The sequence below is a fragment of the Phacochoerus africanus genome, chromosome 1, assembly GCF_016906955.1.
Source record: "Phacochoerus africanus isolate WHEZ1 chromosome 1, ROS_Pafr_v1, whole genome shotgun sequence".
NCBI classification, from domain to species: Eukaryota; Metazoa; Chordata; class Mammalia; order Artiodactyla; family Suidae; genus Phacochoerus; species Phacochoerus africanus.
In genome coordinates this window covers 214422714-214442922 of record NC_062544.1, presented here as the reverse complement: position 1 = coordinate 214442922, position 20209 = coordinate 214422714, and the positions used below count along the sequence as shown (strand labels likewise).

The 20209-nt window shown below is 55.0% G+C and overlaps 1 protein-coding gene across 19 annotated transcripts in view; it reads right to left on the bottom strand.

The window, feature by feature from the left end:
- Positions 1-20209, bottom strand: part of TNK2 (tyrosine kinase non receptor 2) — a 42035-nt gene that overhangs the window by 11993 nt on the left and 9833 nt on the right. For 4 of the 19 annotated variants that reach the window (XM_047789943.1, XM_047790031.1, XM_047789985.1 and 1 more), the window contains exons 1-7: positions 13546-13614; positions 7148-7328; positions 6093-6163; positions 3983-4204; positions 2732-2884; positions 1980-2257; positions 241-367 (exon numbers count right to left, since the gene is read on the bottom strand). In XM_047789943.1, coding sequence (XP_047645899.1) covers positions 241-367; positions 1980-2257; positions 2732-2884; positions 3983-4204; positions 6093-6163; positions 7148-7328; positions 13546-13599 — 1086 coding nt within the window. In that variant the 5' untranslated portion in view covers positions 13600-13614. Of the gene's footprint in view, positions 1-240; positions 368-1979; positions 2258-2731; positions 2885-3982; positions 4205-6092; positions 6164-7147; positions 7332-10864; positions 11263-13545; positions 13731-20209 lie in introns of those variants that run through there. The other 15 variants (XM_047790011.1, XM_047789993.1, XM_047790061.1 and 12 more) reach the window with 7 other exon arrangements.

Genomic DNA, 20209 nt, shown 5'->3' with positions numbered 1-20209 from the left:
AGGTCTCTGACCCTTACCCCCAGGTCTGGGGCCTCCAGAATGGGGCCACAGCAAAGGCAAGACTTCAAGCAAGGCCCAGGCCAGCCCACTCCTAACCACTGCAAGCCCATCTTTGCTCAGCTGTCTGAGGAGTCAGGCAGACACAGGCCATGGCAGACAGGGACACCAACAGCTAAGAGCCAGTTCTAGAAGGGCCAGGTTGGGATCCAGGGTCCAGATCACCCCCCCGGGCCCCCTCACCTGACTGCCATTGAGGCCAATCCAGGGCTCCTGGCCGTAGGTAAACATCTCCCACAGCGTTACCCCAAACATCCAGGTGTCGCTAGCGTGGGAGAAGGTGCGAGTCTTCAGGCTCTCAGGGGCACACCTGGCAGAGACAGGGGTCAAAGAGCTGGCCTCTCAGAGCCCCCTGCCCCCTGTACCAAGCGTGGTGTTGCCCCACATGCCCAAATTCACAGTTAAGTCGTGGGGACACGGTGCGAAGTGAACAGGACTTCTCGCTCTGGGTGCAACAGACTCAGACAGCTTCACCCCCACTCAGCCTGGGCTGGGAGGAGGGAGAAGAAGAAGGGCAGAGGCTCCTGGAGAGGTAAGGTGGGGTGGGGGCAGGGATGAGATATTAGGCTGTTTTCTAATCGTGGGAGGATGACCATTTCCAGATTTGGGGCAGGATCCTAGGACTTGGGTCATTTCAGCAGGATGGTGTGGGTGGGAAATTTGGATAAGGCCTGGGAAAGAACCAAAATGGGTGAGAACAGTCAAAGTGGCTTCCCCCCACACTCCCCATGGGGCTCCCTCTTGGGTGAGGAAGACAAATGCCACTGCAGTGAAGCTGGCAAAGGGTATGCACTCCAGAGGAGGCTGAAGCACAAGGAGCGAGGAGGAAGCCGTCCTAGATGGAGAAGCAAGGATCTCTTGTGGGACTGGAGAGTTGGCCTTGCCATTCAGAGGGGGTGGGACCAAGAGAAATGAACTCTCTAAGCCCTGTTCCTCATCTGCCCAATGGGAATAACAGTAATCTGCTCACTTCACGGGACTTACAGGGGCTGCATTTGAAAAGGTGACCTTGGAGTTCCTGTTGTGGCGCAGTGGAAATGAATCCGACTAGGAACCACGAGGTTGCGGGTTTGATCCCTGGCCTTGCTCAAGTGGGTTAAGGATCCGGCGTTGCCATGAGCTGTGGTGTAGGTTGAGATGTGGCTTGGATCTGGTGTGGCTGTGGCAGAGGCCAGCAGCTGTAGCTCCAATTGGACCCCTAGCCTGGGAACCTCCATAAGCCATGGGTGCAGCCCTAAAAAACAAAAACAAACAAAAAAAGTGACCTTATAATTGACCGTTCAGACCAGCATGCTTGAGTATGAAAGGGGGTGCTATTAATGACTCCAGGACATGAGGCATAATCCAGGATGTACGGTCACCCTAGGTCTGTCAGTCAGTCAATTAGGGTGACCGTACATCCTAGATTAGAAGGGTTTCTGACAAGCAGAGCTGGACTGACTCCTCCCACCCCAAAGCAAGGAGACCACGCTGCTTTGGGTGCCTCTGACAGCAGAGACCACGATGGTCTCGGCACATGATCAGCTCACACAGGGGCTGGCACGGCACCCTGTACTTCGCCACGTGCAGATGAACACTCTCATCAGTCTGCAAGGCCCTGCCTGCCCCCAGCTCTGCCTGGAACATGCTTACTATGCAGCCTCTGCCTGGCTCACTTCTGATACTTCAGGAGCTTAATACTGGGTCCTCCAGGAAGCTTTCATGTGTCCCCATAGCACTTAGCCCCATGTTCCCAGCACCTGGCACACAGGCCCTCAAGAAGTCCCGGCTGGATAAGTGAATGGCTGGGCCCTCAAGAACAGTACCCCCAAGCCCAGAAGGGACAAGAAGGCCCCAGAGGCTCTGAGGCCTTGGGTGTACAGGGACTAGGGTGGGGCAGGGTGGGGTCCAGGCCCTGGAAGCCAGCAGCGCCTGCCCCTCACCAGGCGAAGGGCACCTTGCGATGCTCCTGCATGACGTAGTGGTCGTCATTCTGGGGTAGTGCTCGCATCAGCCCGAAGTCCCCGATCTTGACCAGGTCACGGGTGGCCAACAGCAGGTTGCGGGCGGCCAGGTCACGGTGAATAAAGCGCTTGGACTCCAGGTAGCCCATGCCCTCAGCCACCTGCACAGCATAACGACTCAGAGTACCCAGGAGGAAGTGGCCCTGGTGCTTGCGCAGCCGGTCCAACAACGATCCCAGAGGTGCCAGCTCTGTCACCTGAGGGCACAGAGGAAGGAGGAATAAGCTTGGCTGTGCCCTGCCCCTCCCTCACAGCCCTCCCCTGCCCGCCGAGACCTGCTGCACACTCCTTCCTGGCCTGTCCCCAGGACCTCCAGGAGTCCTACAGCTTCCCAAGCCTCTTCCTCCAGGCAACATGGGAAACTGAGGCCCAGAGAAGCAACCCATAGAGGCTCAGATTAGCAATGCCAAAAATTAAACTTGGGCCAGCCCCTCCGGTGGGTGCAACTCTCAGCCAGTGAACACAAGCCAAACCCAGAAGTGGATGTGAGTTCCAGCAGACCCAGTACCAGGGGAGGCCTGAAAACCCCTCTGCCACATGAGGTGAGAGACCAAGGCAGGATCCGGAAGACCTCTAACCCTTGTCAGGACGGAAGGAGTAACCGCAGCACAGGCCGGAGGCGGGACCCAGTGGTCCAAGACCACAGGCCCCTCCCAGCCCAAAGCACTCACCATCTTCATGGGTGGTGTGAGCACCACACCGTAGAGGCGAATCAGGTTTCGGTGGTCAAGCGAGTGCATGGCGTTGACCTCCCGAATAAAGTCATCCATGGCCTCTGGCTGGCTCAGCACATCGGGCTTCAGGCACTTCACAGCTACACTCACCTGGCCGGAGCAGGGGTTGCAGGGAGTTAGGACAGGCCCGCCCCACAACACTCTGGGCCAGCCTGCTCCTCTCCAGCTGGGCTCAAACATTTCCGCCTCAGGTCTGCTCATCCAGGTGGGTGAGCGTGTCCCAGGTGCCCGTGGCCTGGCTGAGGGAGGGCAGCGGCTGACCCACAAGGGCCATGAGCTGGGTCTCCCCTTCCTGAGGACATGCCCAGGTTAAGTGGTAACCAGAAGGCGAGAGATGACCGGTATGATGATGGAATATTAAAATGTCACAATAAAAAAATGTTTTGGCGTGGAAGGAAAATGCTTTAAAATGTAATGCCATAAAACATCTATGGTGACAGAAATCAAAATAGTGGCTTCCCTTGAAGGAAAGGGATACTCAGTGGAAGAGACCTGAGGGCGCTTTTGGGGGGCTGGGGGTGCTCTCTGTATCCCGACCTGGGCCGTGGTCACACGGGCTCATGCATATGTGAAAATGCACTGAGTGGTACACTCAAGAACTGTGTGCTTTACTGCACACATGCTGTCTAGCCCTCTGAGGAAAACTGTTTAAATACAATATATTAAGACGAAAGGGCGAGAGTTAAAAAGTTGTGTCCAAAATTTCCGTCTAAAAGAACTTCAACAAAATACCTGAGGGAGAAAGAAGGCAGAAATGCTAACTTTGCTTCTCTGAGCAGTGGGATTACAGGCATTTTTTTTTTTTTTACTTTTAAAATAGCTTCCTAACTTTTATGATAAGTAAATCAGTTTTTTTTTTTCGGCCACACCCTTGGGATATGTAAGTTCCCAGGCCAGGGATGGAACTGGAGCCACAGCTGTGACCTGTGGCACAGATGCAACACTGGACCCTTAACCCACTGTGTCATAGTGGGAACTCCAGTAAATTAGTTTTGTAATTGAAAAAAGAAGCGTATATATGCAGTTAAACCTGAGCATGGACTCCAGGGCGAGCTACTCTTGACCTGTCCCCAGCCCCCTTCACATCCCAACAGAGGAACTGATCCACCTTAAGGGGCAGGGCAGGGCAGGGCAGGGCCTCTCAGGAGCCTACCCCTCTGCACGCATCACAGGACCCAGAGAGCTCACCGTCTTCCCCGACGGGGCGTCCCACTCGCCCCTGCGCACCACGCCAAAGGAGCCATCTCCTAGCTTCTCGAAGAGATGCAGGTCCTTCTCCCCAATGAGGCAGGTGAGGCTCTGCAGGGACCCCTCCCCTGCTGGGCCTCCCGGGGTGGGCGAGGTCTTCCGGAAGGTGCTCTGAGAGTGATGAGGGGGGAACTCAGCCTCCAGCCGCTTTCCACTGAACACCTGTTTGAAGGCAGCCAGGGGCCAGATGGAACCCTGAGGCCCCAGAGTTAGCCGCTCAGTCCTGCCCCACTGGGTCCTGGGCTAGGCCGCCAGATAGGTCCTGGCTTTGCTAAATTTCTAGGGGGCAGCCTGCCTGGAGCTCTATGCCCCCCCCTGACCACACTTCAAATGAGAACCCACAGCCTCAGTGTGGCCTCAGGATATGTGCCAGAAATGGACTGCCAGGCATATAGCTTGTGGCTGCTGTGGCTCCACACCCAGCTGTGGGGTCACAGAGAGCCCAGAGCCACACAAGGCACCACCTCCTGCCTCACCCATCCCTCTCTGTACCCCCTTCCCCAGCACAGACTCCAGCCCCTCATCCCAGCAGACGGGCAAGAGCCTGAGGGGCCCTCACAAACACCTCCTGTCCATTTTTAGCCCTGGCCCCTTCTCTGGGTTGCCCATTTGGCGCTGTCTGTCTCTACCCTCCCCAGGGAGTCGGCTGCCCTTCATCCTGCCAGGGGAGAGGATAATTTGAGCCTGAAGTTGGACCGTGAGTATGTGTAGGGGGTGCAGATGCAGCAAGGCCGTGCTGGGGAAGGGCCTGGAAAGACAGCTGGGCTTCTGGAGGGAGGCCTAAAGCTGAGGGCTCAGAAAGAAGGCAGGTTGGAGGGGATTCTGCAACTTGGGCTGGAGAGGGAAGGGGCCAAAGGTCAAGGGACAGAAGGGAAGCCCTGAGAGTCAGAGTGTCCCATCAGTTTGACCTGCCCCCCGATTAGGACTTGCAAAGCCTTGACCTCAGGCTGCAGAACCTGCCCAGTTGGGCCCCTGGCCTCTAAGCTTGGCAGAGCCTTATCTATTTGGGGCAGGGGGCTGTCTAGTCTGAGGGCTTCTTCTGGCCACTGCTCTGTCCTCCCTCCCAGCAACTGGAATCGCTTACACTGGAAAGCAAAGTTCAGCTGACAAGGCCCTGCACAGCCTTTTCCTCCAGGGACCCTCCCCATGGCCCTGTGAGGTGAGCTGCGCAAGTGTGGCCAGCATCATTTTACTGACAACATCCTCAAGTCTGGAGAGGTTCACCAACTGGCCCTGGGACTTCCTCAGAGTCAGTGGTAGATCCCAGACCCCTGAATCCCTCCCACTGCACAGCTCTTACTGCATGCCTTCACCCACCCCAACACACCACTCATCCTTCCTTAAAACCTGGGCAAGGGACCAGGACAGTGTCCCCAGAAAAGGCCACAGGATCCCAAGAGACAGCTCCTTTGCCAGATCACAGCCAGGAAATCTCTGCTGCCCAATCCCAGTCCAGCTGTTCTGCCCGGACTGTCCCCCACCCCAGCCCGGAGGCCAGAAGTGGGGAGGGAAGGCCCGGCTGGTTCACTTCCTCTGCATTGTCTTCCAGACAATGGTCAAAGTTCCACTGAGTCAGAACAGGGACTCAACCACTCCACAGACCCAAATTAGGGCAAGGGGGGTGGGGGCAGGCTGTGGGGAAGGAAGCTGTCCGTGGGGCCCAGTTGGCCAGAGAAACCCTCCACAGACAGGGAGGTGGGGGAGGAGGGAAGCAAAGATGTCCTAGGTCCAGACAGTCTCACCGCCCTACAGTGGTCACTGGCCCCAGCAGACAGGGCAGGGGCTCAAGTTACAGCGCACTTGTCAACGAGTGCCTGTTCCATGCCCCGCTCCACCACCGCTCAGCGGGAGGGGACGCAAAGCCACTGCTGTACACAGGCCACTGGTGCCGTCTCTGGCGGAGACAGATGCTTAGCCAGGCAGCTCTACAAGTGCCCTGTCAGATAAGACCCGGAGGGGGGAGGTCTGTACAAAGTGCAAGATCCTGCTGCGGGGGATAGGGGAGGCCCCCCCACGGGCGCCCCTCCCACCTCACTCCCCACCCACCCACCTTGCTCATCCAGGACCTGCGTTTGCATGCAGCCTTGCGCCTCTTCACAGCCTCCCACAGCCGCCGCTGGCCTGCGGGAAGGAAGGGGACTGTGCTGCTCAGGTGCTCACACCCCCACAGAGGCTGCTGCCTGTCATGGGCTTCCTTGGTCTCCCTGGGGGGGAGTCCGCTACCACACACTGCCTGGCACAATGCCACCAAAGAAATGCACCATCCCCACAACCGGGGGCCACCATGAACCAGATGGTCCCTGCAATCCACTTCTAGGCAATGCTTATTGAACTGGATTGGAGGTGTTTAACCACCACAATTGAACAGGAGTGTTCTTATGCCAACTCTCAAGAAAAAGAAAGAAATTGAGGCAATGGACAGAATTTTCCCAATTTTGAATTTTTCCTCCCATAAAATTGCATGATGTTACTGGCATCAGATACCGACTCTCTAGGCTAAAAGCAGCATAAGTCAGTGTCTAATGTAGCACGTTATTATTTAGCTGTTTTAGGCTGAATGCACTAAAAAGTTTCTTCTAATGTTCCAAGGAACACTAGGACCTCTAGATGCTACAGTCACTACTTTTAGGATAAATACGTAGAAAAGAAATGAGTTCAACTTATAGAACAGATCTTTGTGAGAGAGACAGAGACAGAGAGATAGGAGAAAAGCAGCAAACCGGCTGAGGATTTTTATCTTCCCTTCTCTACACAGACCTCTGGACACTGACCCCTCTGGGGTGTTTGGAATGGTGAACAGAACAGACTCAATTCTACATTTAAAAAGGTGGAGGAGATGGGAGAAACACATCCTACAGACGTCTGCACAAACAAAACAGAGTGTGTAGTTAGCCCTGGCTAAGACTCCGCAAACTCCGCTCCCCCCCTCACAGCTGCAAACTGTTCTCACGCTCACTGTGCGCAGCCTCTACTGATGCCCCGCTGCCCGCCGCGGGGGCTCTCGGACAGGCAGGCAGAGTTCTCAGCCCTGCCACCCCACCGGTCCTGAGGACAGAGGAAATGGTCAGTGGGGCGCGCAGAGGCGAGGCCAGCGCCCCCACCTACCAGGCCGGCCCATGCCAATCTTCTCCAGGTCCTCATTCTTGACGTACTCAAAGTGGGACAGGCGGGTAACGTTGAGGTCGTCACGGAGCCGCAGGAAATACTGTTGCAGCTGCACCTCGGACAGCAGCTCCAGCAGCCAGCCTGTGCCCTCCTCCGGCTGCATGCTGCTGCTCCCCAGCCTCTGTGGGGACAAGAAAGTGGCTCAGGGACCACAGGATGCAGGGAGGTAACAGGCGACCCTGCCTTAAGCGCTGTCCCCCCCCCCCCCAATCCTACTATGTTGCTGCAAAGAAGGACTCAAACCACCTTCTTGCTCTCCAAAGCATATGTACAAAATAGCCTGTACCCACCTGGTCCCGCTTCCTGTGGCAACAAGGGTAGAATTAGGGCAGCTGGGATACAGCCCAGGCCCTGGAGGGGGTGATCTTAGCCCCCAAATCTGTCATCCATGGCTCGTAGCCGGAGATCAAATTCTGTTGTCAGGTTCCCTACTGGCTTTTTTTTTTTAAATTATAGTTGATTTACCATGTTCTATCAATTTCTGCTGTACAGCCACCCCCACTGGCTCTTAAACTCTCCTGGTGTCACAAAGCTTTTGAGAATCTGATGGAAACTATCAGTTGTGCCTCCAGGAAAATACATATTCTTGTTCATAAAGTTTTATTAAAAAAAACATGTGGGGGTGCAGTGTCCTTTGAGACCCATCCATGAGCGCCCCAGACCTGACCGACCCCACAGGGACTAGATGAGCTCGAGCAGCATTCCTCCCGACGCCTGACATGGCAGGGGTCTCTCCTCCAGCCCAAAGACCCTTCCACAGGCCGCCACCCCAGCACCTCCAGGACCACAGGAGGGTAAAAAGAGAGGGAGGGGTGGAGGCTGGGGCAGGCTTTCAGATGGGCCGAGGAAGCAGCACTGCTCAGCTGCAGTCAGCGTTTCTCACAACAGACCGTGGAACAGTGCTATTGTCAAAGCTTTCAATTTTTTCAAGAAATAACAAAAACTTAAATCTATGTGTGAAATCTCACCATTAAAAATTTTTTGAGGAGTTCCCATAGTGGCTCAGTGGTTAACAAACCCGACTAATATCCATGAGGAACGTGGGTTTGATTCCTGGCCTCTCTCAGGTGGGTTAAGGATTCCGGCGTTGCTGTGAACTGGGGTGTTGGTTACAGACTCGGCTCAGATCTGGCATGGCTGTGGCTGTGTCGTAGGCCAGCAGCTACGGCTCTCTCCCCTAGCCTGGGAACCTCCATATGCTGTAGGTGCGGCCCTAAAAAGACCAAAAAAAAAAAAAAAAATTGAAAAGGTAACATGCACATAGTGAAATATTCCAAAGGTACACAGAAGCCATAAAGTCTCATTCCCTCTACTACACAGCCACCTCACTCCCCATCCCCAAAGCCAGCTGCCATTAATGACTTTTACACATCCCTCCAGACTTGTCTTCCCCACACAAACACTCACCCATTACCCACACCATTCCGTTCTTTGTTTACACTAGACATTTGATCCTTCTCCTGACTTCTGAGCTATGTTCACTAATTCAAGTTTGAAATACACACACGCGTGCACATGTGTACACTGTGCTGGCCAAACAAAACCATGTGCAGGCCATCATCGGCCAACGGGCTACCGGTAAGTGAGCTCTGACCTGCACCCTCTGGGGCCCAGAGAAAGAGGCTGGCGGCCCCCTCAAAGCTAGGCAGCCTGACTCAACAAATGCCACAACCATCCTTGTCCCAGTAAGACCCCTCTGGGCTGAGGGCTTGGCCAGCCCCTGACCCATGTGCAGTCCCCACTGAAGAAGATAGGCTCGAGGGAAAAGGCCAGTTACACCGTGATCCCCTCCTCCCAACTCAGCAGCAGCCTTGTCCCCCAACTCTCGTCACAGGCTGCACTAAGTGAAGCAGGAGCTCATAGCCTGGGCCCAGCTTCAGCCTCCTGTCCCCTCAGTCCCCAGGGGTGCTGCCAACCCAGTGCCAGGAGCTCAGACTTTCCCAGGAGGCTCAGGGCAGTACAAAGAGTGACAAATGGGAATGAGACACCCTCAGTTCCAACCCTGGCTCCTCCACTAAGGTGGCTGGGCCAGAAGGGGGTTTCCAAACTTTAAGCCATAATTCTTCATCCGATGGTTCTCACAAGGGCTGTACAGTCCCCCCAGGGGCATTTTTAGTTGTCGCAACGTTGGGGGACCATGAGTGGCATTGAGTGGATGGTTAGGGGACTCACACACTATCCCAAATCTCACACAACATAATTCATGCGGGTGAGAAATTTGTTTATCATCATCTGAACTGAGAAGTGCTCTTCACTTTACACATGAACCAGAAAATATTCCTGCAGTTTTCACACACACTGAATCTTCCTGGATTGGAACTACTGTGCAATTGGAACGGAGGGAAAACTGGCTTTTTGCTTTGCTTAGGACTTAGCAGAAAGTTGTCCACTATTCAGGAATGTGTCACTGAAGGCAGCCCACCCTTATTATTTCAAAACTCTCCTCTCAGTCAGCATTTGTAGATGTTGTCTTCATGGTGATTCCACCTAAGGTCTTAGCATCCGACTACTTCATAATGTTAAAGTGTAGTGACGTGTTAGAATACATGAAGTGTTAAATTTATTTCCTTTTATTTCTCCTTTAAATTACATGAGGCGTTATGTTGACTATACACACACACAAAGTAAACAGGTTATATTTCTATTAATTTTATTTAAGAAGAATATAAACAACTCTGATATTTCAACTACAGTTAACTATGTGCTGGGCGCAGTTCTAGGCACTTAGCTGCCTTAACTCATCCCCAACAAAGCCTTGTTACAAACAAGGGGGTGTGGGCTTAAGAGGGCAGGGCACTCCTGCTTTCCAGAAGAAAGCCCCAGAGTTGCCCTGTGAAAATCACGGACCTAGGCAGCATCTCTCCGCCGCCTGACCAGCTAGCACGTCCACCATCACTCTCCCTGGAGCAAGGTGATCCCACCCCCTACCCAGCTCAGCCCAAGAAGGAGCTGGTCACCAGGGCAAGAGGTCTGAAGACCCCCCACTGCTTCGTCCTCAGCCAAGTCCCAGGCTCCAGGCCCCTCATTCCCACCACCCCCATCTCCACTCCTGCGAAGGGCTCAAAGCCCTCCTGCCATGTGTGGAGGGGCCTGGGGGAGACCCAGAGGCGCCTCCCCTGAAGAAGCTGCTTAAATAGCACCATCTGGCCTGTTCCTTTCCTCTGAGACACCAGCTAACAAATCTCCCTGCTCGGCTGAGTTCTCCCCTCCCTGCTCCTCAAGCCCAAGAACAGGGCTGCTCTGCGTAGGGGTGCGTGTGGGAAGACTGGCGAGAACACTGGGATCCCAGTGACAAGAAAGCAGCCTGGCTCCCAGTCCCGTCTCTACCAACAGCCCAAGGCGACCCTGGACCAGTCCCTCCGTCCCCAGCCCGTGCATTTGTTGCTGAAGCCCAGAGCACCCCTGCGGCTTCCCCCAGCCCTGCCCGTCCACACACCTGTGTCTGACACGTGGGGCTCTCGTGGCTGGCACGCACACTTCCCGCACGCGATTTTCTGACACACGCACCACCAAGAACACAGCCGCCACCGGAGCGAGGAGGCCCTGCACCCCTGTGGAGCCTGCACTCAGCCGTCCCCAGCCCTCAGAGAAAGGCTGGCTGCGAGGAGCTGACTCAGTCCCGGTCAGTTGGACTCCCGCCCCCAACCCCCCACTCACTGTGTACAGTCTCCGCCGGAGTCTGGCCAGAAGAGGGAAGGAGAGCTCTAGGCCAGGGAACCGACGAGCTGCTGGCATCTCCGCGGAGCTGGACCCTCTGGCGGGGTCACAGAGGGGCTGTGGCCCGAGAAGTGGGGAGGCCGGGATAGGGGACAGTGGTCTCAGCTCCTGAATTCAGGTTCTTCCCAGAAATGAGACTGGGCAGAAGTCTGCCCCAGAGGTCCCCCAAATCCCACACCAGGGGTGGGAAATGGGACAGAAGAATAGGGCGCTCCCCCTTTCTCTCCTCCACAGCTGTTGTCACAGCTGGCGAGCCTGGCAGGAGCGAGTTAGTCTTCTCTCGGTTGGCTACAGTCTGGGCCCTCTGTCCTGCTTCTCTGTCTTCTCTCCAATGCAGTGGTCACAGCTCCAGCCCTACTCCCTGGCTCCCCCCACCCGACTGCCCGCCCTCCCTCCTCCCTCCAGGCTGCCTCCCTCCCTCCCCAGCTGAGCAGCTCTGACACTGGCTGAAAAAGGACCTTTCTGAATCACTGCCAAGAACGCGGCGAGAATGGGGGGAGACTCTTCCTTCCAGCTACCCCCACTGCCCCCGCCACCACCTCCCCATACACAAGGCCCCTGTCTCTGGCTTCCACCCCAGCCCCCATGGTTGCAGACAACTTCTGGGATTTTAGGGTGGGGGCTATGTCAATCAAGCGGCAATATACAAAGAGGGGTTGCATGCCTCTATATGTGTTTGTCTGGGCTCCGAGGGCTAGTGCACAGTCTGAGTTGGGGGCTTGGACACCAGAGAGTCATTCCTAGACCTTGCAGGCCGACCCTTCAGAGACCCTCCCCCTTCTCCTAGTCTCAGTCTTGGCTGGGCGTCTCCTGGCTCAGGCCCTAATGTGGCCCTGTTACCCTGGTGCCCGACGGAAATAGGAGTCCGGCAGACTGCCAGAGCAGGGCAGTCCAGCCAAGAGTGAGGGGGGTGAGGAATCTCCCCCTCCCCTAGGGATGCCTTGTCTGCTGCCCACAACGCCCAGGGTGCCTCCCCCCTAGACCAGCTGGTCAAGATCCAAAGCCCCCTCAAAACAAAAAAATATGCCCCTAAACATTGCAATGTCCCCACCTTAAAGCTATAGGATTCCAGGCTATAGGATGTCTCCTGAATAGCACCTACACACAAAGACAACGGCCCCAGCTAAAGAGAACTGGAAACACTCCACAAGCCCCTGTGGGCCCCCCCACGTTCCTAGAGCTGACAATTGATCCCTCTGCCCCTTCTCAAGGGCGCCAGCTGCTCTCACACCCCCCTCACTACAGCCCCCAGACACACCTGACAGCTGCAGGAAGTCCTCTCAGGCTCCCTCAGGCCCCCTCCTGGTCATGCCCAGGGAGCCCCTGTTTCTTACACACTGCTCTCTTGTCCCTATCCAGCTGGCCACCAGCTCTGGCAGTCCCAGCTGGCTGGTGCAGTAGGCAGCTGGGGTGAGAGTTTTGGGGAGTCAGCATCCCAGGCTCTTTCTAGGGCCTCCTCTCAGTGCTTGACCTCCCTGGCAGGGAGGTGCCTGAAGGGACAGCCGTTTCCTAATGTGCCCTGGGGGTGGGAGGGGGGACACCCCCAGCAATCAGTCTCTCCTTCCTATCCCTGTCAGCCGCCACCACCCAAAGCTTGTGAGGTCAGCCAGGTGCAGCCTCCTTTCGGTTCCAGTGAATCACCAGTCTAAGACCAAAATCAGAGCTAATGGACAGGATGAGGTCAGGCCGAGGTCACACTGGAGCTGACTTTCCCCCCAATCCCTGGCGCACAATGCCCACAGCACAGAGATGCCCACTGCCTATTCCTACCAAGCACCACTCTGAAGGAGACTCAGGGACCTGGCTTCAGGGGACAATTTAAGCAAGTTTACCCCCTCTACCAAGTTGGGGATGGGGGTTAATGGATTAGAACAGCCAGATTGAAAATTACAGCCACCCCCAGAAAGATGTGCCCCCAATTCATCAGAACTTCATGCCTGACTTTTCCCTTGGATGTCAGATCAGAACAAGCCTCAGCAGCTTGCTCAGCAATCCAGCTGTGGGAGGCTGTGAAGAAAAGCAAGGCATGGTCAGGGTCAGAGAGCTCAGGCCAGCTCCTGGACCCCCTTCTCCCAGCCCTGGAAAACAGCGGCCTTTCTCCCCACTTTAACCTATCAGTGACTGCCCTCTACTGGCCAAGAGAGAAAATGTTTGATGTCCAAGGGGAAGGGAAGCAACCCCATAAACAGGGTGATCCAAAGCAAACAGGGACATTTGCCTTAATATGCAGATTCATAAAGCTGATAAAAGGAAAAGTCCAGGGCACAGGCACTCAGTGCCCATAGAAGACTAAACCCACACCCTGCCACTGCTTCCGGGGCTCCGAGCCATGCAGCATTGAAGCAAGCCCAAAGGGCAGCTTAACTGGGTCCCAGGGGACTCTGAGACACAGAAGCAGATGTCAGCATCAGAAAATCACCCCCACTGACTCTCGCCCCACCTAACCCCACACACAAACACACGATCCTTCTTTACCCAGCCTCCCAGCCTCCAGGATCTGTCCTGGAGACCAGGATCATAGCCATTCCTCACTTCTCAGAGGCTGCCCTCAGCGCACTGGCAGACGATGAGGTGGGCCTAGGGCCCGGCTACCTGGCTATCCCCCAGGTTTCCCCTATTACCTGCGGTCCCTCATCTGCCCCAGTCAGGCGCTGATATGCAGATCTCTCCCCCATGGAACCCAAACTCCCTCCGTTAGGGCCAGGGAGGGGAACAGAGCCCTCCGCAGCCCCCGCCCCTCCAGCGCTCCGGCAGCGTCACTGCCCTGCGTCCTGAGGGGCCGGGCCTCTGAGCATCCTCCAGAAGAGCAGGAGCTGTTAAAGCGCCTCAACTGGGGAAGGCCCGGTGTCCTCCCCGCACGCACTCCACAGCCTGTATCTACCACCTGCAGCCAGAGCGGAAAAGGGGGGGGGGGGGTCCGCAGTCACTCTTGCGGGGCCTGCGGCTGCCCCTCCCCCAATCCCGCGCTCAGCCTCCATTCCAAGGAGCCGCCTCTCCGCAGAGCAGCGCCACCTGCTGCCCGACCCCCACTCCCCGCGAGCGCCAGGTGTTGGACCCCACCTTCACTAACCAGAGCCACAGCTCCTCTTGGTCTCTGGCCACCGATCAGATCCTGGGGTTTAAGGGCCCCCATATTCCATGATAAGAGGGTCCACACAAGAAGCTCACAGAAGAGAAGCCCCCATCCTGATTCCACCTGAGACCTCTCCCTCCATAAGCTGGGGCCTGAAGCCTTTCCTTCCACCAGCCCAGCATCCACCAGACTCCAAAAAGGCGTCCACCTGCCGGGCTCTCCGGGGCTCCGCTCCAATAAACTTGCCCAGCACCGCCCCCCCCCAACAGAGTGGAAGCCACGCCTCCAGCATCCGACCCAGGAGGGAGACCGCAGTCCGCCCAGCCCAGCAGCAGCCCTTGCCTCTCGCGGTGACATCTCCCAGCCTTCGTCAGCCCCGCCCCGCCCCCAAGACTGCGGAGGCCCTGCGCACCAGATCGAACTCAGGGACAAGCAGAGTACGTGGGCTGACCTCGCCAGCCTCAGAAGTGTGCCTCCAGGACACACACCTCTCCCTGGAGGAGCTGCTTCAACACGTGTCCACAAAGGGCTGTCACCCAGAGCCAGAGTGAGGACATTGCTAGTGGAGGAAGTCCCACTGCGGAGGCTCTTCCAATCCCTCCAGCCCCCAGGGCCCCAAGGTGCCACAAGCACATCCTCTCATTCTGATGGCATCTGAAGCATCCACTGACTCCTCAGTACCAGGTATTTAGAGCTGAGCTCGGAGCACCCTCACCCCTTGGGGGTTTGGGGCAGAGGAGAAGGGAGATGCTGAGACACCTCCTGCCCTCTTCCCTGCCCCCACACTCAACAGCAAGCTTGAGGAAAGAGACCCTGGGAGGGGCACTAGGTGAGTTTCCATAAGGCTCACCCTCTTCAAAAGCTCCTTCTCCACCATAAACAGAGCTGGGCTAGGGGATGACCTTGCCAGGCAGGGTGTCTATTCTATGCAGAAGCTCCTCTGCATCTCACTGCAGCTATAGCAGAAACTGGTTTGGGGAGCAGCTGCAGGAACCCACAATCAGGAGGCTGCGGAGAAAGACAGGCTGCAAATGCCAGGCCCACCCATTCCTTCTTCTCTTGGCTGGATAAAGGGTCTGATCCAAACCAGTCCCCCCTCCTGCTTTCTCCCTACCTCCTCCCTCTGTAAGCCCCAGTGCCTCCTAATGCCATCCTTTCACAGGACATTCACAAGATCCTAACTGCCTCTAGGATTTGGGGAATCATATACACCCACATGTACACCCTCTGGTCTACAACTTGCCCCCTTCTCTCTAAAGGAGCCTGTAATGGCCAGGAACCAGCCTGCCTCTGCTGTCCACTCCCCTCCCCCAGGCTCTCCAACAGCATCAGTGAAGTGACAAATCCACACTGAGGAGCAGACGTGACATGTAATTTCCGGCCAAGAGGATTTTTCCAAAACAATCTACCGTATTTTCGGGAATATATGCCAACCCCACCTCCAGGCCAGTCTTCTCTCACCTCTGCCCTCCCTTTTCTCCAAAACCTGTAGGGAAAACAACATGTTGGGGAGGAGTCGGTGGGGGGGGGTGGTGGTGCAGGGGGAGCTTATGGCTCCTCTCCCAACCAGAGGATTATCTTGCCTCCACATGAGGGCCCCATCAAGCCCTGTCAACCTCAACTCACCCCTCTGTGCGCAGAGCTCATGCTTCAGGACCAAGGCCAGGCTGGTTCTCCTTGGGACCTCATCCCAGAAGGCACTGCACTAGCTAATCCCACACCTTCAGGTTATCCCAGGTCTGAAATCACACTGGTCTGGGGAGGAGGCTGGCCAGGGGCCAAGGGAGAGAACAGGGTGATTCAGACACACACCATGGCTGTCCACACCCTCTCCATCTCCAGGACACAGAGGCCCACTCCCTTTCACGGGACCTTAGCAGCTGAGGTCTTGAGGACAGGCAAGGCTGAGGCACATTTGCCAGCAGTGCCAAGTCTAACCCTGAAAGCTCTTCCCCTTCTCTGTAACTATTGGTTTTACCTAAGGCTTTGGAACTCCCTTCTCTCCCTCCTCCCAGGGCTCCAGTTACCTCCAAGTGCTGTCCGTCTCCATACCTGAGCTCCTGAAGCTCCAGACCCACATTTCCAGACATTTCCAGCCAGTTCTGCCAGGAGGAGGATGCCCAGGTACCACAAATTCTGCGTATCCACACTGAGCTCATCACCCTCTGCTTAAACCTAGCTAATGTGTGCTCCTGTGCAAGACTGAAAACACAAGCCAACACCAGCCACCTAGGCTAGAAACCTCCCCCCTGGTTCCCCAATGGTAACTCCCTACTTTCCCCACTGGGCCGGCCCCCCAAATCTTGCCGTTTCTGCCTCCCCACTACCCCTCCCATCAAAACCATTGGGACAAGAGTCAGACAGACCTGGGCTGAAATCACAGCTGTACACTCTCCAGTCAGATGACTTCGGGGCAAATGACTTAACCACTAAGCCTCAATTTCCTCATCTCTAGAATGGGGGTAAATAATAAAGTACAAATTCAATGAGATCATGAATAAAACAGAACAGCATCTGGCACAGCTGTTTATCGCTGTCATCTGAACACAGACCTTCAGTTCCTCTCCTGCTCATGCCCTTCGGCAACTCCTCAGTGACCCAAAGACAAGGCCCTTCAGGACCACCTTTGCCTGTTTACCCACCCTCAGCTCTTTTCATATCCTTCAAACGTCTCCACACTCCAACCACGTCAAATACTCGCACCTCCCTAGACACACCCTCTTCTTTCGCTTTAGTGTCCTGGGGCCTTTCTTTGTGATCCTCTTCCTCTTGGTCTGCATGATGACCTATGCATCCTTCAGACCCAAAGAAATATTAGCTCCTTTGTAAATTTCCGTTTCCTAGTCCCAAATGGTTCTTTCTGCCATGTTTTCCATGTTATTTTGTTAAAGTATGTTTGAAAACAAGAGGAATATAAACGCATGACTGTACTTGTGGAGAACAGCCAAAAGAATGAAAAAAAATTTAATTACCCGTCGTGCTCTGATCCTTAAAGGATCACTATTTCTGTAGCACTCTGTATTAATACATAATTCTACTGTATTCACCTCTACTGTGGTCTGTAAATGACTGTCTGGTTATATATGTCACCTAGAAGGCAGAATGTGGCAAGGCACCTGGTCGAGAGAGTTTGCTAAAACAGACATCAAGCCTTTGTGATGGACACTGGAGAATGGAGGCCTGTCTCGTTTCCAGTAAGCTGGTGCCACCTTATATCCAGTAACTACCAGGAATAAGCCTGAATGCCTTCCTTAGTCCTACGCATTATTCCTTATCTGGAAAAGCAAGCACATTCATGGGGAGAGGGGCTGCCAATCTCGTTACAGCTCCCCCTGTCTCAGACCCACTGAGCTACTTCAGCCCTGGGGACAACATGGCCAGTCCCTCAGGGCAGAAGAAGAGCTCTGACTCTGCCTTCTCCAGGAAAGCTGCCTTAATGGAGGGAGAGCTAGGGTACAGGATACCACAGAGTGGAAGGGAAGGAGGGCTGGCTTGTCAGGCACCCCAGCCTTACAGAGAAAGGAGGCCACAGTGAGAGGGAGTGAAGAGGAGTGGGAAGCAGGGGCAGACCCACCAGGAACAGGGACCCTCCTATGCCTCATCTCTTTTGACGCCAACAGAGAAGGAGGTTTAACTTTCAGAGAGCAAAGAACCTGACTCGACAACACAGGCCTCACTGAACCTAACATCTCCCCACATCTACCAACTTGGTCTTGCAAGTATTTTGCAGCTGTTTCGTGCTCCACCCGCTAAAGACTGGCGTGCCGGCCCTGACACCCAGAGACAGGACACTGACAGCCCTAACACATTCCTGGAGCATCCCGCCCCCGCACATAAACACCACTCGTGGATGACAGAGGGTCAATTCCTGCAGCTGCCTGGGTCCTGTGCGCACATGCGCCCCACACGTGCCTGAGTGTCAGGGCTGGGATGCAGGGTACGCAGTGCACCACCTCTCACCAACCCTGTGGCCCAAGCATCGTCACAGCACCAGGGCCCGGCAAAGACTCCCGGGAAGGGAGGGAGGATGTGGTGTGGCTCCCAGCAGCCGGCCACTCCTGGAGCTCTTCCAGGGCCCGGGCAGAGGCCACCCAGCAGGTCACCCTGCCTGCGGCTCAGACCTCGCTCCACCCCCATCCCCTCAGCCTAGAGCTGAAGGGGCCTATTGTTGGGCCCTGGAGGTGGGGTGGGGAAGGAAGCCAGAGCTGTGAATTGGACAGCATTTACTCTTCGAGAGGGACTGCTCATCCCCTTGGGACCTAGTCCACACCAGAACCCCGGAGCTAGGAACAGCCAGCACAGGGCGGGCCCCTGGGCCAGGGAGAGGGAGGGTCCAAACTGGCACTGAGAGAGAGGTCAGAGACTTCAAAATATTTAAGATATCTTAAATGCCACCTATTTTGGCGATAAAGACACTGAGACCTTGAAAGGGAAGAGACATGCCTGGTCTGAGGCACCTAAGAAGCTGTCAGAGGGAATGGATCCCTGGGAGCCAGGAGAGATTAACAGCTCAGAGCAGTGGTGATTCCTTTCTGGCCAGGGAGGGGCAGCCCTGCCAAAGTCAGGGACTAACAAAGGTTGGGGGCCTGAGAGGAGAACCTGTCTCAGCAGGAGACACAGCATCCAGGGGAGAGGCGGAGACAGGAACCACCCAGAGTTTTCACATCCAGATGCTGAAGGGAGACTCCAGGCCCCACCTCTCAGCCCACCCTCCTCTTCAGTCACTCACAATGCGACTATGTGCTCACCCTGTAGGGTCTGCAGGAATATAGGGGAGAAGCCACAATCCGGGTCCTCAAAACAACAACACGCGCGAGTTCTGTACTAAAAGCTTTATCTTTATTGCCTGCTTAAACTCCACCCCCCACTAACCTACATTATCCCCATTTTTCAGATAAGGAAACTGAGGCTCTGGAGAGGTGGCCAGGGTCACCTAGAGAGCAAGAGGTGAACCAGATTTCAGCCCACATACAACTGGACACTAAATTCTTCGACTCGAGGATTCAGGCCCATGGAGGGCAGAACTGGAGTCTTATTTGTTAAATACATACTGGATACTGAATGAACTCATGGAGTCTAGAGGTTTCAGGAAAAGAGAGCACACAGGCACATAATGTCACTCTTTTCCAAAGCCCCACCAAAGCTACGATTCCCAAAAGAGCCATGCTGTGAATGGCACAAGTCCCTAAGGATGGGAAGAAGAGTAGAGGAGAAAACCACAACGAAGCTGGAAAGCAGATGAGCCAGTGACAACAGAGACCTGAGAAAATCCCCAAACCCAAAGTGAAAAGCTCCTGTCTGGCCCCACAGGATCCTCAAAAGGCCTTGGGAACTAGCAGCCTCAGAAACCTCTAGAAAAACTGGTGACAGAGATAAGTGCTAAAAATACACGGGATTAGTCAAAAGCTGTTTAAGAAGCAGTAAGACCCCACCCCACCCCACCCAGGATTCCCTCCCCAATACTAAGCCCCTGGGTGGCTGCCCTGGTACCACCTGGCAAAGCAGGATTTGCCTTCAGGGGTAAACCGCAGGCCTCTGCACTGGCACTAGAGGCGTAGCTGAGAACAGGGTGCCACGTCCCCAACAAGGAAAGCACGCACTGATGGGGAGATCCCTGTCCCCTTCTTGATTCCCTCCAGGAACATGGAGCCTGGACTCCATTTCCCGGCAGAAGACAAGAATGTCCTTTCTGGGGACTCTGATCAGGCCAAGAAAGATATAAAGTAACCAATACCGGGAGTTCCCAACAATCGGCCCAGCCAGGTCACCAAACAAAGAAGCTCTGTCAATAAGGCAACCCAGTGCTGTGATCTCTCACCCTCACTCAAGAGCAGAGGACAAAAAATGAGCAGATACTCAAGGAACAAAAGAGAGTGTAAAACACAGAAAGAAAGCAACTGAGAGGAAATACACTATGCAGGAGAAAAAAAAAATCAGATAGAAAATCATTAATATCTTCAGAGAGACAAGATGCTGTGTCTACAAAGAACAGGATACTATCATTTTTTTTGTCTTTTTTTTTTTTTTTGTCCTTTTAGGGCTGCACTGGTGGCATATGGAGATTCTCAGGCTAGGGGTCCAATCAGAGCTACAGCCACCAGCCTACACCACAGCCACAGCAATGCCAGATCCGAGCTGCGTCTGCAACCTACACCACAGCTCATGGCAAAGCCAGATCCTTAGCCCACTGAGCAAGGCCAGGCATCAAACCC